This window comes from Oenanthe melanoleuca, chromosome 21 (genome assembly GCF_029582105.1).
Source record: "Oenanthe melanoleuca isolate GR-GAL-2019-014 chromosome 21, OMel1.0, whole genome shotgun sequence".
NCBI lineage: Eukaryota > Metazoa > Chordata > Aves > Passeriformes > Muscicapidae > Oenanthe > Oenanthe melanoleuca.
In genome coordinates, this window is record NC_079354.1 from 2,765,257 (window position 1) to 2,781,532 (window position 16,276).

At 40.5% G+C, this 16,276-nt stretch overlaps 1 protein-coding gene across 5 annotated transcripts in view; it reads left to right on the top strand.

Moving 5' to 3' along the window:
* VPS13D (vacuolar protein sorting 13 homolog D) overlaps nucleotides 1-16,276 on the top strand; it is a 93,621-nt gene that overhangs the window by 57,250 nt on the left and 20,095 nt on the right. For all 5 annotated transcript variants that reach the window (XM_056507906.1, XM_056507907.1, XM_056507903.1 and 2 more), the window contains 4 exons: nucleotides 90-224; nucleotides 569-736; nucleotides 13,411-13,543; nucleotides 15,409-15,604. In XM_056507906.1, the coding sequence (XP_056363881.1) occupies nucleotides 90-224; nucleotides 569-736; nucleotides 13,411-13,543; nucleotides 15,409-15,604 (632 nt within the window). The remainder of the gene's footprint in view (nucleotides 1-89; nucleotides 225-568; nucleotides 737-13,410; nucleotides 13,544-15,408; nucleotides 15,605-16,276) is intronic.

Genomic DNA, 16,276 nt, shown 5'->3' on the forward strand with positions numbered 1-16,276 from the left:
AGAGAATTTTGGTTTGTTACCATTTAAAGGATGCTGTGAATGAGAAGCAGAGAGAAGAATTACAATGGCAATATCTTTTATTTCCTCAGGCATTGAAAAGCACACTGGGGTTCCCTCTGATCCGATTTGAAGATGCTGTGATTAATCTGGATCCTTTCACTCGGGTCCATCCGTATGAAACTCAGGAGTTCATCATTAATGACATTCTGAAACACTTCCGGGAGGTCAGTGTCGTGGAGATCCTCTTGTGGCAAAGCTTGAGCTTCTCTTGGCTGGGGAGTTCTTCACTGAACATGTGGGAACCCTTTCCTGACTATGAAATGTTAGTGCTGTGTTGCTTCTTTGGTGTATGCAGAGGTAGTATCCTGGAATAATTCTAAGAATACTCTGCATTTTAAGATGAAACTGTTGTTAATTTTACTGGTATTTGAGTGTTGATTTCTCTAGTAAACTTACCTGGGTTGGCATAAGCTTCTGTTGTGGGTGGGATGTTTATTTTCTTTCCATCACCCTTGCTGGTGTTATGTGATCAATAAGAAATACTTCATTCCTCCTCTTGATTTTACAGGAGCTGCTGAGTCAGGCAGCGAGGATTCTAGGTTCTGTGGATTTCCTTGGCAACCCTATGGGTCTACTGAATGATGTTTCAGAAGGTGTTAGTGGACTTATAAAGTATGGCAATGTGGGTGGTCTCATCAGAAATGTCACTCATGGAGTATCAAACTCTGCTGCAAAGGTAAAAATTGTGATATGAAAGTTTGCTATAACAATAAGCAAAAAATAGGCAAGAAGTCAAATAGAACTACTGACCATGCTTAAATTGCTTTATGTCCTGTTTGTTTTGTAAAAATGGTATTTGAAGTGTAGATTTTGTTTTTCTTAAATCCTTTCTATACATCCCAGGGATGCCAGAAACAGGAGTCAGTGATGAACTGTTATTGCTGTACAGATACTTGCAAGCTGAATCAACAGTTTAACCAAAGTGAGAAGTAATTTGCTCTTACATGCAAATGAACAAAGCAGTGTTAAGTTATGTATATAATCTACATAGAGAGAGCACTAGAGAAAGGTAGTGTATTTAAGGAGTTATTTAGTATAACAGGAGTTGTTAGCTGTTATTTTTGAGCAGTGATTAAGCTAATGTGAATAGCAGTTATTGTGCTGGCACTTGAGGTTTGGGGGTTTTGTGCCACGTAGCAACAAACTAAGGAATTTCTAAATTGCTTTGTATTTATCTGTAGTTTAATTACAAAGTCTCTGCATGGTGAACATTCTTTTGTCCTTCCTGATAACAGCTGATGGAATTCAATTATATCAGTGAAAATAACTGTATTTAGTGCCCAAGAGAGGGATGATCTGAGGCAGGAGTCAGAAACAGGAAGCACTTTGGATCATGGTTGATGCTGTACTTGATACTTAGCAAACATATGTTCCTGAAATGTTTTATTACATACATGGTGTGTCAGCATGAGTCCCTTCATGGGTACAACTGCAGTAATGCTTTTTTGACACAAGGTAAGTTGGTAAGTTTGGTTTTGTGAAAATTCTTTATTTTCTGTTATTATCGTTTTCCTGATGTGTAATTTTGTACATGTGTATTGTCAGGGTTCATCCTTTAACAACCTTTTCCACTTAATTGTATACAAGGAAATCTGCTTTTTTCCCTCCTTAGTGAAAAAAGGTGATTCAGATGATGTGAAATGCAGAGCCTGTGTAATTACAGAGAGCTCAAGACTAACACTATCAAACCTAGTCCATCACCAAGTGCAGAGCTGGATCTGACCCAGAGAGCTGAGCCCTGAGGAAAGATGACATGCACATTTTCTGTCAGAATTATCTTGTTTTTACCATTAGCCTATTTTGCAGAGTTTCAAGAAAAATTCAAACAAAATACTCTGTTGATATTCCTGCCTTCACCACCTAGTAGGTGGTGCTGTGATTCTCAGCACTGCAAATACAAGCAGTCTGGTAGAAGACTTGCTGAGCTTCTGGAAGGCAGCTGTATCTGTGTGCAAATGAGTACTTTTGTCCATGTTTTGTCCTCGTGGTTGTAGTCTCTGGTGACCCATCCACTCCACCCAATAGAGTATGTTTCTTTAGAGTTTCCTTTCTATAAAGTGTTGTTTCCTCATCACAGTCACATCTGCAGCAACAGTCTCATAAATCTTCCTTTAAAAGGCACGAGCCTTCCTCTGTTTCCCACAAGGGCAAGGTCATTCTTTGAACTTTGGAGTCATTTGTAACCAAGGGGTTTGTGAAGGAAGATTTTCAAAGGCAGAAGGGCAGTTGGATGCTGAACTCCTTTCAAAATTCAACAGGAGCTGAGGGCCTGCTTCCCATTTATACCTTTGAAAATCACCCCATGTACTATTTATTTGTCTTCACAGGTATTTTTTTCTTTCTCCTTGATATTATCAGAAATGTCTCTGTGATGCAAGTCCCACACAGTTCCCTTTTCAAAGCTTTTTATATGGTTTATGTGTTTCTCCTTTTGGAACAAGGAGAGAAATCCATAATTTCAGAAGGTTTAGTAGTACATTGTGGAGCTCCTTGATGAATCCTCCTTCCAAAGCTTGAATCTTAATTCTGCTGTGTAGAAGACAATGAAAATGCTCAATGATAAAAAAGGCTCAAAAAGTCAGGTTTAATTCTTCCTTATGTGTTGCATTGCTTCAGCCATTTAAATCTGCTCAAATACTAAGCCAGGAATGTCCATCAGATTTAAAAAATGGCATTTCAAGTACAGTTTGGGATGTGTTGTGTTCATGGTACAACATAGAAATTTGTCTTTTGCTTTCTGTTTTTACCTTGTGTGTGCCCTGTGAGTGTGTCTAGGATGTGTAAAGTATTAGTAAAGAAAACTATGTGGAGAGAAAAAACAATCTGAGTTAGTCAAGAGAAACAAAACTGAAACAATAGGTCACTTTTATCTTGCTGTTGGTGCTCCAGGAAGGTTTTTTTTAGGTATATTTTCACTGCATAAATTTTCACTTGATTCAGCTGTGCCACAGAGGGCTTTTGTCTTTGCAGCTTATTTTGTGGATCTGGTAACTAAAGCAGCCAAACCTAGAGGAGCCTGTGTCCTGCACAGGCACTGAGGGCTGGGAAAAATTTCCTTTCTGGTTGTTTGACTACCTGACTTATGAAGTGTCTTTAAATAAAAATCTGTCCTAGGTTTTAAGATGAGTTAGCTATTAAGGTGTGAGTAGATAGATAAACAAAGAGTAAAGCTATAATCATGGCTTTAAAAGTAACACTGCTCAGCTGAATTGAGAAGTAAGCTATTGGAGTTGTATCTGGTTTTGTCATTTTATTGCTTTTCTATTTTATAGTTGTGCTGATTATCCCTGTAATGGCTTTTCCATGCATTTCAGAGCACGCAGTGGGTAATGCCTTCTTTCAAGTGGAGAGCTGCAGTGTATTTAAATTGGCACAAAACCTTAGGTTAAATAAAGTTCACTACAGACAGTTTTGTAGTTTTTATCCCTTAGAGATTCCAAGTTCTGTATTTTAAAAAGTTCTTTGATCCTAAATATAGACACCAGAGGGAATTTCATTCCCTCTGAATGGAGCCTTCTATAGTTGCCATATGCGTAGAAATGTCTCACATTCTTTGCATCCATACTTTTTTTATTTCCCCTGTTAGGCATGATAGAACTAAACCCTAAGTTGTTCCTGTTTCAGATGTTTCAATTAGAAATTAATATTGAACACTGAATTAGCAGCTGAACAAAACTATCTGTAGCTTGTGTTCTCCAAGTGGAAAAGTGTGGTTGTATCTATTGCTAGCAAATAGGTGTTGCTGACATAGTGGTAAAGGACTGAAAAGATTCACAACTTGTCAATTCTGTATTTAATGTGTCTGACCTCTACCATGAATTCTCTTATCTTTTAGGTATTATGGGCACATAGTAGTGTAGCTGTTATGATTCTGAGGTTAGGATATAGCATGGAAATAATTGGTGTGTACCTCCCTTCCTCTTGAGAAAAAGAATTTAATGAACTTCATGAAAGAGCTTAGTTTTCATATTGAACTTTGAAGTTTCCAGTTTAATTAGGCTTCTTAAGGAAAGGTAAACCATCAGTCACAGCTGCATTTCCCTGTTAGGTTTTTGGGAATCCTGCAGGGTTCTGGGAGACAGGCTTCCTTCCAGGAGCAGGCACCTGAGATGCCAAAACTTCCCTAGAGTGGAGTTGCAGCAAATTGCATTTGAGTGTCTGTTTTCTTTTCTGGTTAATGAACTTTCTGCTCTGGACTTTGATTCCATCTATTTATTCCAACTGAGTTCAGGCTGATGGCAGAGGTGCTTAGGGGCTTAACAGAGGTAGGAAAAGAGGTGAGGTGTTAGAACCAGGTAACAAAACTTTAATCCTAGTAAGGATGCTCCTGGTGAGTGTTTGGTGTGGAGGATTTTGTAGAGCAGGAGCATGAAAGCAACACAAAGGAAAATGGGAGTTTTAACCCTTCTTGTAAGATAAATCAAAGTAGAATCTCAAGTGGTTGGCAATGACAGGAAGATAAAGATAACTGAATGGAAAATAAAGAGGAAGTAATAAAGGGATTATTTAAAAACAAATCTTGAATTAGTGTTTAACTTGCATGAATGTTAACTTTAACAAAGTTGGCAGTAAATAGGATGAGAAGTGCTGTAGCAGAACACAGAAGGAAGGTACAGTTTGAGCAGGCTCTACCCAAAGACAGAGGTTTCTAAAACAAAGCTGATGGTTCCCTTTTGTTTGAAGTTTCTTAGTTCATTTAACCAACCACTCCTCTTTGATACCATTCTGAAGGAAGAACTACTGCCATTCTCCCATCTTTGGAGTAACTGCAGTTCAGCTCTGGCAACATTAGCTCAAATTGGCAAGGAAGTAGCAGAAAATAAAATCCTATCTTGATGTCAGGGAACTTCCTTTGTATATGAAGCCTGGGAAGGAAATAGATGTGGTGTTTTCCTCAGAAGAGTCTTAAACAGAATCATCAAGTGATGCTGTAGAAAGATTATGGTGGTGTTTGTGTTCTAAGTTTGCTGAGTGTCCTACCACTCTATATTTTAATGATGTTTGTTTGATTCCTGGCTCTTCTCCTTAACTCCTAGGAGCAGAATGTGTGTGGTTACTGTCAATCTCACTGGATAAAGGGGAGGAAGGCTGGAATACATGTCATCTTTCTGGGCAACCTTACAGGGTAGAATTCAGGTTTTCCTTCAGGAAAGCTGGCAGTCATCCCTTACAAAGGGTAGTTGAGGTATTCAAGTACTGGGATTTAGCAGCATTTACCATATTTTCTATTCCAAAAGTGATTTATACAGTTTGAGTCAAATGTAGCTATTTCTGCATTCTCTTCAGTGTAATCTTTATCTTTCCCAGTGTAGCATAGAGGCTCCTGCAGCCTGTCCTGGTGGCACTGCAGATTATCTTACTTTAACTTGCATTTCATCCACAGATATCCACAGTTCATGCAGTTCACATGAGCAGTGAGAATCTGTATCAAAATGTGCAGATCATGAGGTGGAAAGCAATTGAAATTTCCAGGCAGAAATGTTGAGTACTGGATGAACATTACAGATGAGGCCATTTCCCCATTTCCTGCTCGTTTGAAAAGACAGCAAGTTTTATGAGCAATTAGTGGCAGTCAGAAGCCATGGAAAGTGTCAGTTTTAATGTGCAGAACATCTGGTATGTGTAATTAGTATCTTTGAAAGAGGTTTTGGGATAAAGGACCATCTTTGAGAAGTTTGAAGTATTATTTTGTTCTTCCTGGTTTTCATTTGTACCATGGGATAAAACGTGTGTGGCCAGCATCTAGGCTAAAAGTTTTCTTCTCAATTTGGTTTAAATTCAGCTTTTCCTTTACAAAGCTTCTTGCACAAAGTGGACACACTTTACTCCAGTGTATTTTTATGTGGAGAAATGGGTGGATTGAACAGAAATGGTGATATATTCTGTGGGAAGAATTGGTTTAATGTGGACTCAATGTCCTAAATGTTCCCTTTTCAAAAGCAAAGTGACACATTGGTGGCAGCTTTGAATGAGCCTTAGCCAGGAGAAATTGCTCAGTTGGCAATGAGAGTCCTGTAACAATGCAGCAACTGCACACATGGAGATGCACAGCTAATAGAGGAATGTACAGGTGACCATTTGACAATTGAAAAAAGAGAGATTTAGTGAGGTTAAAAGTTTTACACCTGCTCTAGAGCTTCATTTTGAAGGGGTTTACCAGCTGATTTTCCTGTAAAATGAAATGCATTGTTCCTGTTTTGCTGACTCATTGCAGAATTCAGTGAGCAAAGGAGAATTTAAAATGAGGTATGCAAAGAGTTGCCAAGTCATGAACTGTGACACTGGAAATAAGCATTTATTATAGATTAAATGAAATTTAGTTTTAACTTGAAGTTTTTGAGTGGTTACAGGTCAGGTGAACAGGCACATCTATCCCATATACCAGCATTGGCATCTAAAGGATAAAAAATGGGTTTGAAATTAATCATTTCAGTTTTGATAAATGGCTGACTGCACCTCCCTACTGTGTATTTAAAGTTGTAGAGTTGAGTAGAAAATGTTAAACAGTACAGACTTAAACTTGAAGTTCCTTAGCTGTGCATCCCTGAGGAGTGAAAATAGTGTTTCTATGTCCAGGGGAGAAGACCAAGCTGTACCAGGGATCCAAACAGCTCAGAGTTGTTCACTGTTTACACACAGACACAGTGGCAGGTCCAATTAATGTGCTTGCATGGGCTTTCCTTCAAAATATCTAGTAGAACATGGAAAACCTGTTAGTTTTTAAGTAGGAGGTTCTTTCAGATACCAAGTGTGGTCACAGGTTGGTGATGGCAGAAAAAGAAATTGTCTGGAAAGAGCCTAAGTGCTGCAAGTTGGTGCAGATGGAAATGCTTTTGGAAATCAAAATAAAGAGAGCTGGTAAAGATCATGTTAAAACCAAACCTAATGTGGCCTCTCTGAATACTTTGTTGTTACCTATTAACTCAAGGTACTGGATCTCTTCAGGCTTTTTCTCTGTTTTTCAGTATATTGAGGGGTTTAAGGAGGGGGGCTGAAGGAGGGCAAATAATTCCATTCCCCCAAAAAATAAACAAACATTAAGACCTTCAGGCTTGGTAAGAGTTAAGGCTGGGGGGGAGGGGAATTATCTGTTAAGAGTATTAGTTGTTTAATAAAGCACAGTTGTCCTCCAGATGAACCCGCCAGTGACTCCGCAATTGGGGTCATTCCAAGTTCACGCTGCGGACTTTTGACTGCCTTGTGTGTCTGTGCAAACAGGCGGCGGTTCCTGCGGGGATCACTCGCCGAGCCCTGTAACACTAAACTGCGGCCAGCGGGCACCTGCTGCCGGCGGCCCGGGCGCGGCGGGGAGCGAGCAGCGGCTCCCCGGGGACAGCGGCTAATCGCTCCCCGGGCTGCCAGCAGCCCCTGTCAGCGTGCATTAGGCAGCTCGCTTAACGATGGGATGTGAGCTAATTAAAGCGCCTTTGCTTGGGCATATGACATGAATAGGGGTGGGGAATCTCAAGGAGCGCGTTTGTTCAGTGGGGAAAGCCGGCTCCTCGCGGTTGTCAGAAATCTGGAGAGGGTCAAAGTTTGTGTTGCTCTGAAAATGAGAAGCTGATTATCGCTTTTTGCTGATTTAGTATTTTCTAAATGAAGAGTGTGTCGGTGGTGGTCAGAGTGCCAGGACTGGTTTCTCTCTGCACAGCTTGGCTGGGTAAGAAATGCCTTGGGGGCTCAGCCTGAACTGTCCTTTCTGGTTAGGACTGGCTCGGAGAGTTGACTTGATCTGTCTTGATGTGTAAAGAAAATTGTAAAAGTCTAGAGTATATAAATGTAACTGAATTCACAATCTTTCCTGCTAAAATGCCCCAAGTAATTCTTAAGAGACTGACCAAAGTATTTTGGGGAACAGCTTCAGACCAGTAGGCCTTCAAAACCTGACAAACAAACACCTGTTATGTTTCCAAATAAAAGCATTTTCACTCTTTGGTTCCTATATAACACACCATTGACCACAGTGATAGGAATGGAGGAAGCTGTGTTTGTTGTCTATGCCTGCTGATGGCCAGTTTGTAGAGTGCATCCACTCTATAACAATGTGTGCACTGATGAGCAAAGAAACTGCTCTAAAAGTTCTTTTCATGGTAAGTCACAGAAATATATTACATATCAATCCTGGGACATTGCAGTAAAAGCAGAAAAACTTAGGCTGCAGAATTTACTGGACAACTTTATCTGTCCCACTGCACCCAGGCCTTGTGTATATCCAAGAATCTGGCAGGGCTTTTTGATTTTTGCACTTTCCAAAGGATAGCAGCAAGATTTGAGGATGACCTTTTTTAACCACAAATCCTAACAGCGTGTATATATGTCTCCTTAGCCTGGAATATGTACACTGAGGATTTTTGCCTCAAAATGCTAGGCAAATGCTTAATTTGTAACTGCTGTAATTTACTGACAGACATAGGACAAAAATTGGCTTCCTCTAAAATACCTTTAGCAGGTTGTAGAGTTAAAGGTGATTTTTAATGATGCTGCTACAACACAACTTAACCACGAAGGACTGAACTCTCTAAATGAGTTCTGAAAAGCAAAGATGAGAATCAAATAAACCCTGTTATTTCTGATTTAAACACAGCTCATTGTGAGGTTTGCACAGAAGTTTTAAGTGATCTATATTTAATTTCATCACTTTCTCCCTTAACATTCCATCTTGGAATGTTCTGCTTTGCTCAGTCAAAAATATTTGTAGATGTACCATTCTCTGGTGCTAGAATTACAATGGAATGTTTGGACTTGGGTCATAATTGTGTATTTATCCTTTTGGGATGTCCTTAGAGAACCAAACAGCGCCAAGAGCTTAAAAAGACTTTAAAAGATTACTTAAACCTTATTTCCATGCTGTGTGCTTCATGCATCTGGCTTAGAGGGAACAAGCAGTCCAAAGCTGAATTCTCATTTGCTTTGAATTCTTTTTGTGCCCCATAAGCCTTAATTGTTTGGCACCAGCTTTGGTTCACAAACACTGTATATGGGTGTTTTTGTTTTTCTTCTATTGCTTGAAACAGCAAGGGATATGTAGTCAGTGGTAAGAGGCTTTTGTGGTAAAACTTCCTTAATTATTGTGCCTTTAAAAAGAAAAACAAAAAACTAAATAACCCAAAACATGCATAGATCAGTTTCTTGTACAGATAGTATTTCATCTGCTTTTGCAGATTTGGTGAATAACTAGTATTGATTGTTGACACTGTGTAAATGTAAAACAAGAAATGATGAATCATTAATTCACTTGAGTCTGCAGCGGAGGAGGCTGAGCCCTGCATGCCCTGGGCTTGCAGAAGGGCAGTAACATCTTCAATGGTTGTGAAGGGCTCAGAGTTGTTAGCATGCTCATCCAAAGATTGTGTGCAAGGTAGCATAATGTCCTGGGATTTGGAGGAAAATGTCATATTTCACCCTTCTTGGGAGGATGAGTTTGTTACAGCAGGTAGGCTGAAGTGCAGTGGGGGATGTTTTCTGCTTGCAGTATGTTAGCAGTCAGTAGCTTCATATCATATCTGAACTGATGTGGGACAAAAACCAGGGATCCAAGTGTCTTTAGAGTGTAGACCTGGAAGAAAAGATCAGTGTCCCTCTAGAAGGAAAATGCAGGAGGAACCATCTGCACTGGGGACAGAAAGGGTAAGAGGAGGCAGAGGGTGCCTTGTGAATGAAGGTGGATGAATGCTCAGCTGCCTGGGGATTTTAGGAGGAGCTCTCTTTCTGTCCAGGCAAAATGGATACAGCAAAGCATTAAACAATACTGATGATAAGTTGAAATATTTTAAGTATCTGTAATGACAGAGCTTTTAATCAGTAACTGGAAGGCTCCTATTGCCCTCTATTTGGGAAGGCCAAGGTGACAAGTAAAACACTCACTTCTGTGTGTGCTTTATGCTCTGGCTTCATCCAGAAGCACTGGGAGCCTTTTGGTCTAGAAACAGGTAACTTCCCTTAGCTGAAATGTGTTGTGTTGCAGTTCTGTTTCAAGGCAAAGGATTTCTGAAATGGGAAAAATGCAGAGATAAAAGACCAAGTGACTAATTTGTTTTTTTCATCAGCAAGTAGAAAAAGAACTCATTATGAAAATTAGGGTAGAGAAGAGGGAGCTGTTTTTTACAAGTCCCTTGATTAGTTTTATGTTTGTTCCACAGGCTGTTGTGTTTAGTTATGTTGGCATTTACATGGTCTTGAGTAGGCTTTGAAGTTATCAGGTCACACCTTATTAACAAAAGCTGAGGAAGACAAGGGTGGGTCGCACTTTTGGTGTCACCTTTGTTTATCTGGAGCCGATTTGCTGTGTGACCGGGTTAACAGCTCAGTAAGGCACCATCTCTGCTCTTTCACGAGTCTTAAAACCTCAGCCTCAGCAGCTGATACTGCACTCCCCAAAGGAATCATCTAAAAGCAAAATACTTGGGGGGAAAAGGCAAGTCTTCTTTTGTGCTTCAACTTGTTCAAATCTCCCTTCAGAGTTTAAATTGGACTTTTTAATTTCTAGTACTTGCTTAGGTTTCTGATCCTGAGGTAACAGCTGAGGAACTTGTTCTCAATACAATGATTATAACCTAGACAGACTGTGCAGGAGGTGTTGTGCAGGTCTTTGGTTAGTTGTGGGGTTTTTATTTTTATTTCCTTATTGTATAGGTGGATACAATCCTATTAGCTGAAACTGACTTCAGAAACCATTTCAGGGTATTTCTCAGGTGCACAGAAAAGTTAAAAAGAAGTGTCAAATTGTGATCCCCAGCAGGTATTTCACTCAGATGGTGTTGCCTGTAGTGAGTGATAAGGATGGATATAGATGTGGTTCAGGAATCAGGGTAACTCTGACACCACAGTCTGAATCTTTATTCAAACACCAGTCTAAGCCTCACACAGAAAGGGTGAGGTGCCCCATTGCCAGAAGCAGTGGGCATTCCCATCACTTGCTAATGCCTGTGGAACATCCCCTTGTTTTATCTTCCCTGGCATTTCACCTCTAATTGAAGAGCAAGAAGGGGCTGCTCCCAGCTGGAAATGGCTCGGGAGGGACCCACTCACTGAGGAAACCCCTTGGGTTGGGTACAAATGGTGCAGATGGTGACAAAAGTTTGGCTTCAGTCCTTGTTAAACGAGGCCAGGAAACAAACAGTCCCAGGGGAGGGGGGAGGAGGAGCCACTTCAAAAAGGGATTCAACATGAAGTTCATGTTTTGTAACTAACTTGTGCTGAGTTCTGATTTTGTCACCTGAATCAGGGCAAAATGGAAACATTTCATTGTATGTTCGGTACATTAAGATCCTTAAATTGTTTTGCTTACAGCTATAATTCAGTGCTATTTTCTAAATAACACAAACAAAAATGTCCCTGTTTAACTTTGGGTTTATGGCTAATGGAGTTTGACTTCTAAACTATGTGCATGGGATTTTGTTTTCTTTTTCCTCCTAAGAAAAATACACTATTGCATTAAAATTCTGTCCACACACAAGCAGAATTGCTGTTGACAATTAGGTGTCAAATTTTGTGTCACAGAGGAAGGGGTATTTGAGGCAAGACTGGATTGTATTCACAGGAAGAGCTGGAGTATTGGAGCTGGAAGGTGTGGGTGCAGGGCAGGGGGAAAGCTGCAAAGAGAGATTACCAATTCTCATCAATAAATTGGTTTATCTCTTCTGGCTGATTGTCCAGTCATGGACTACTGTAACTTCCAAAATACATTATTGAAAAATAATTTTCAGGTCTTGAGAGATTATGTAATGAGGTTTGAATTTTGAAGACCTCTTGAGCCTTTCAATTTTTACAGCAACTACTCTAATCCTCATAAGCAAAGTATTTTTCCAGAAAAACTCCTAACCTTTAATGTGATTCACAGATAACTTTGGGTCAGTTTGTATTTCTAGGCTAATTTTTTAAAAATAACATCTACATTAAGTTCACAACAAGGTCAGAAGTAACTCAGTCCATGACCACTATGTTCTGTTTAGTCTCCATATGATCAAGTCACAAGAAAGGTCATGGGATTTCATCCCTATTGTTTAGATAATTGGAGCCGCTGGACTGGTTTGTCTTTAAGCTGGAAAGGAGTGTTTCAACCCGGGACATTGTGTCATTAGTGAAAAAGAAACAGCCTTGGAAGAAACAGCAGAAAAAGGAGGGGAACTTCATCATGGCACTGAGCCCATAAATGAACTGTTTGTCCAGTTCTTTTGTAATCTTGAGTGTATCAGGGTTTCACACCAGGTCTGTTGTCCTCTGACACCTGAGCCATGGAGGGGTTTCACTGCAGCTGCTGTGGGTGCAGGAGATGGTCCACGAGACATGGGCTGGTCCTTGCACAGTGAAGTCCTTGTGCTGAAGGGCTGTGGCCATGCAGGACACCGGGGACTTCAGCACCCTGAGGGTCTTTGACATTCCTGTGGCACCTGGTGCATTCCCCAGCCCCAGCTGAAGACACAACAAAGCTTTAAATGATCTTTGGTTCCACACGGGTGGAGAGGGGATGAAGTTTGTTCGTTTCTTGAAAGGAGATACGAATGCTGATAGTAGTTATGAGTGGTACAGGAGGTGTCCAACTACACAAAATAAAAAAACAGTTTTTGGAGAGTATTCCAGGAAAATTCCTTCTGTAAGCCCTTTTCTCTAATAATACCCTGAATACAAGGCAAGCTTTCAGGTTTTCTGTCTCCTTTTCTTGCCTCCCTCCTTCCATCAAGCTTCTGGTTTCTATCTGATTACATCAGACTAAAGGTCAGCAGATCACAGTAGATCATTTTTATTTGGTGCTTTTTCATTGACTCACACACAGCAATGGTCAGGCTTCTCAGAACAAATCCTGTTTGGCTGTAATGTTCCCATTCATCCATGAGCATGTTTCCAGTCCTCCCCCACACTTCCCAAGGTGTGGAGTCACATTGTTCCACACACACAGTCAGGGTTTCCTGAGCTTTTGGTATGGTACCTGCGGACACTTGCTGGAGGTCAGGATTTTTTCTTTTTTTTTTTCTTTCTTTCTCACAGGGAATTTTCTCCCATTTGTTGTCTAAAAGGAAAACCTTTATATCTAAATAACATTCCTTTTAGGTTTTGAGAGGTTGCAGTTGGATCATGGGCATTGCTTTTGGTACATTTTTTGCAGACTTGGTTTGTTTTGGCTTGGCCACAGTTGTTGAGGCACCTCCTTGTCACCTCAGGATTCCAGCTGCACGTGTTGATGTAGTTCTGAGCTTTCTAAAAGGCCAAAGGATTGCACAGATTCTGTTATGTATCAAAATGAGTTGTATAAATGTTCATTCCTTTAGTAGGATCTAGGAATTTTCTGCAGTGAATCTACTTAGGAGAAACAGCTTTTGTTCTTCCAGTGACAGAAAAGGTTTTCTGTTGCAGTTTGCTGGGACTTTGTCGGATGGTTTGGGGAAGACCATGGATAACAGGCACCAGACAGAGCGGGAGTACATCCGGTACCACGCTGCCACCAGCGGGGAGCACCTCGTGGCTGGAATCCATGGACTTGCACATGGTAACCCCTAGCTGGAACTGCAGCTCATTTCTCTCTTAAAAGGGATGGTCAGATTGCAAAGAGCAGTGGAAGCCTGGGCACTGCAGTATCAGAGGCTTTGTGCTTGAGTTTCAGTGCTGGCAGGTCAGGGTGGGGGCATTGCTTGGTTTTCAAGTCAATAGAAACTACATTTTATAATGTAACTGGAAGTAAAAGCTTTTTTTCCAAACTAAAATTAAAATGACAAAGTTCTTCCAAAACATCTATTTCTTTATAGAGGCATGAAATACCCACACAGTTTTTTTTGAGGGCCAGACATTAAAAAAAATAGTATGGCTGGGTTGTAGCTTTCTTATGTTTGCTTTTAGTTCCAGAAACCTGAGTTTCTTGGAATGGGTGCATCAGTTTAAAGTTACATTTCACCAGTTGGGTTATTTTGTGGGTTTTTTTCAGAGTACTAAGAACTAGAGACATTTATTTGTGTAAAGGCTAGTGGACTAGTTTTAATTTGGCCAGAACTTCACATCGATTTAGTTCATGATTTATCTGTTGAAGAAGGTTAAATCAATACAAGCCAAGTTTAAATCAAATATTTATATTTTGCATCATCTTGGCTCAGTTTGTTTAAATGTTATTCTCACAGTGTAACTGTTGCAGCCTGTGCAAAGCTGATTTGGCTTTCACTAAAAGAGGATCTTTTCTGTGCTGAGAAAAGTCTTTTTGATTTGGTCACACAGAGACACTGTAGGTGTGAAATGAATCATGAAAGGTTCCTCTCACACCAGTGTGCTGAACAGTCTGACATAAATTTGTAGAAGCACAGGAAATCCAAAATATGTGAATCTTTGCTGAAAAGTTCATAATAAAAGCACTTCACTGTGTTGTTTTATTAATTAGTGTGACTGTTCTAGTCCTAAGTCTGTGGCATTTTTAAATGCTTCCCATTCAGTTTTTTGAAAAAATAAAGGAACTGCTAATTACTACATTTCAACAGACAGGATTTAATCATAAACTATAGTTGCTCAAGAGGAGAGATTTAAGTACTTGGTGCTTCTTGAGTTTGGCAGTTTAGATCTGCCTGGTCTGTACTTGAGTTACAGACCTCAGAGGAGCCCTTGGCTGGTGGGAGCTGGGCAGGTGAGTGCTTGAGCCAGGGCACTAGAAACTGATGTTTTAATCATGGATATGTGAAATCTCCAAAGTGTGTTCTCAGGCAATGTGAACTGTTCCAAGTCTTTTGAAACCTCAGTAGGTGCTTGATTTCTCAGAGCACTGAGGTTCTCAGGAAGGGAAATGTGCACAAAAATGTCTGTAGGCAGCATCACAGTTAAAGTCACTTAAACTACTTCAAAGACACTTAAAGGGCCAGTTTAAAATAATTGACTTTGCCCAGTGGAGAAATGCACTCTGTTGTTTTCTGTCTCAAATTGTATTGTGGTAATCATATTTTGTCACATCCTAACTAACCACTTAAACTGTGCAACAGATGAAGACTCTTGGTGTAAGTGCAGCTGGAAACAAAGCAGTATAGAAATACATTTAAATACACATATTTAATGATGAATTAAATATTTTTCTGTGGGATAATACGGTCTGTACATATGCATATGTATACTGCCTATACAAAGTATAAAGTTATTGGTTAATGTAATCAAGTTTGAAAGTTTATGCACAATAAACCATGTAGGCAGAGAGCATTGGGTGGATGAGGTTCTGTAAGTTCCAGAGCCAATAACATCAGGTGGATGAGGTTCTGTAAGTTCCAGAGCCAATAATGTCAGGTGGATGAGGTTCTGTAAGTTCCAGAGCCAACAATGTCAGGTGGATGAGGTGTAAGTTCTAGAGTCAGTAATTCTGGACATTTCTGCTGCTCTTGTCTCTGCCAGGTATCATTGGAGGACTGACCAGTGTCATAACGTCGACAGTGGAAGGTGTGAAGACAGAAGGAGGGGTCAGTGGTTTCATCTCTGGCCTGGGGAAGGGGCTGGTGGGCACTGTCACCAAGCCCGTGGCGGGAGCGCTGGACTTCGCCTCGGAAACGGCGCAGGCAGTGAGGGACACGGCGACCCTGAGCGGCCCCAGGTCAGCCACCACTGCTGTTTCTAACCCATAATACTACAGTATTTAACAGTACACTGCCTGTTAATGCCTGCTGCAGTTGCTGAACTGCTTATCTTCCCTCAGGCAATAATCAGAGCTAACAGGAGCTGTTACCAGCCCATTTCATTCCATTTGCTTTTTGTTTAATAGATGGCATTTGTTTGATACTCTAACAAGGGTGAAATTTGCCTGGAAAAGCTGCAACATAAAATAGGAATTATTAACCTACACCAAACAAAATTTTTAGAAAGGCTGTATGTAGCAAGATTAAACTTATGCCACTGGATCCACACGCAGCTGAAATGAAGGGGTTCTCCCTGCTCTACCTCCAGTTTCCATTGCACTGTAGAAAAGCAGCTCCTGAAAGGTTTGAAGAGTTCTGTCATCAATACAGTGTCACTGCATTTTAATTTTTATTTTGTGCTAAGTTCTCAGTTATGAAAGGGAGTGGCTGTGTGCCCTTAATGTTTGTGTGCCCATCCTCCTGTGGCTGTGAGGTGTCAGCACATCAGGACAGATGCTTTGCCTTCTTCCTGTGGTCAGTTACTGGTGTAATGTGGGTTCAGCAAAGTAATGATGGTTTTGCTTAAAATAATTAAGTGTTCATTAGCACTGACTGTGAGTGTGGCAGAGGGAAAGGACCAAGTTCTGAAA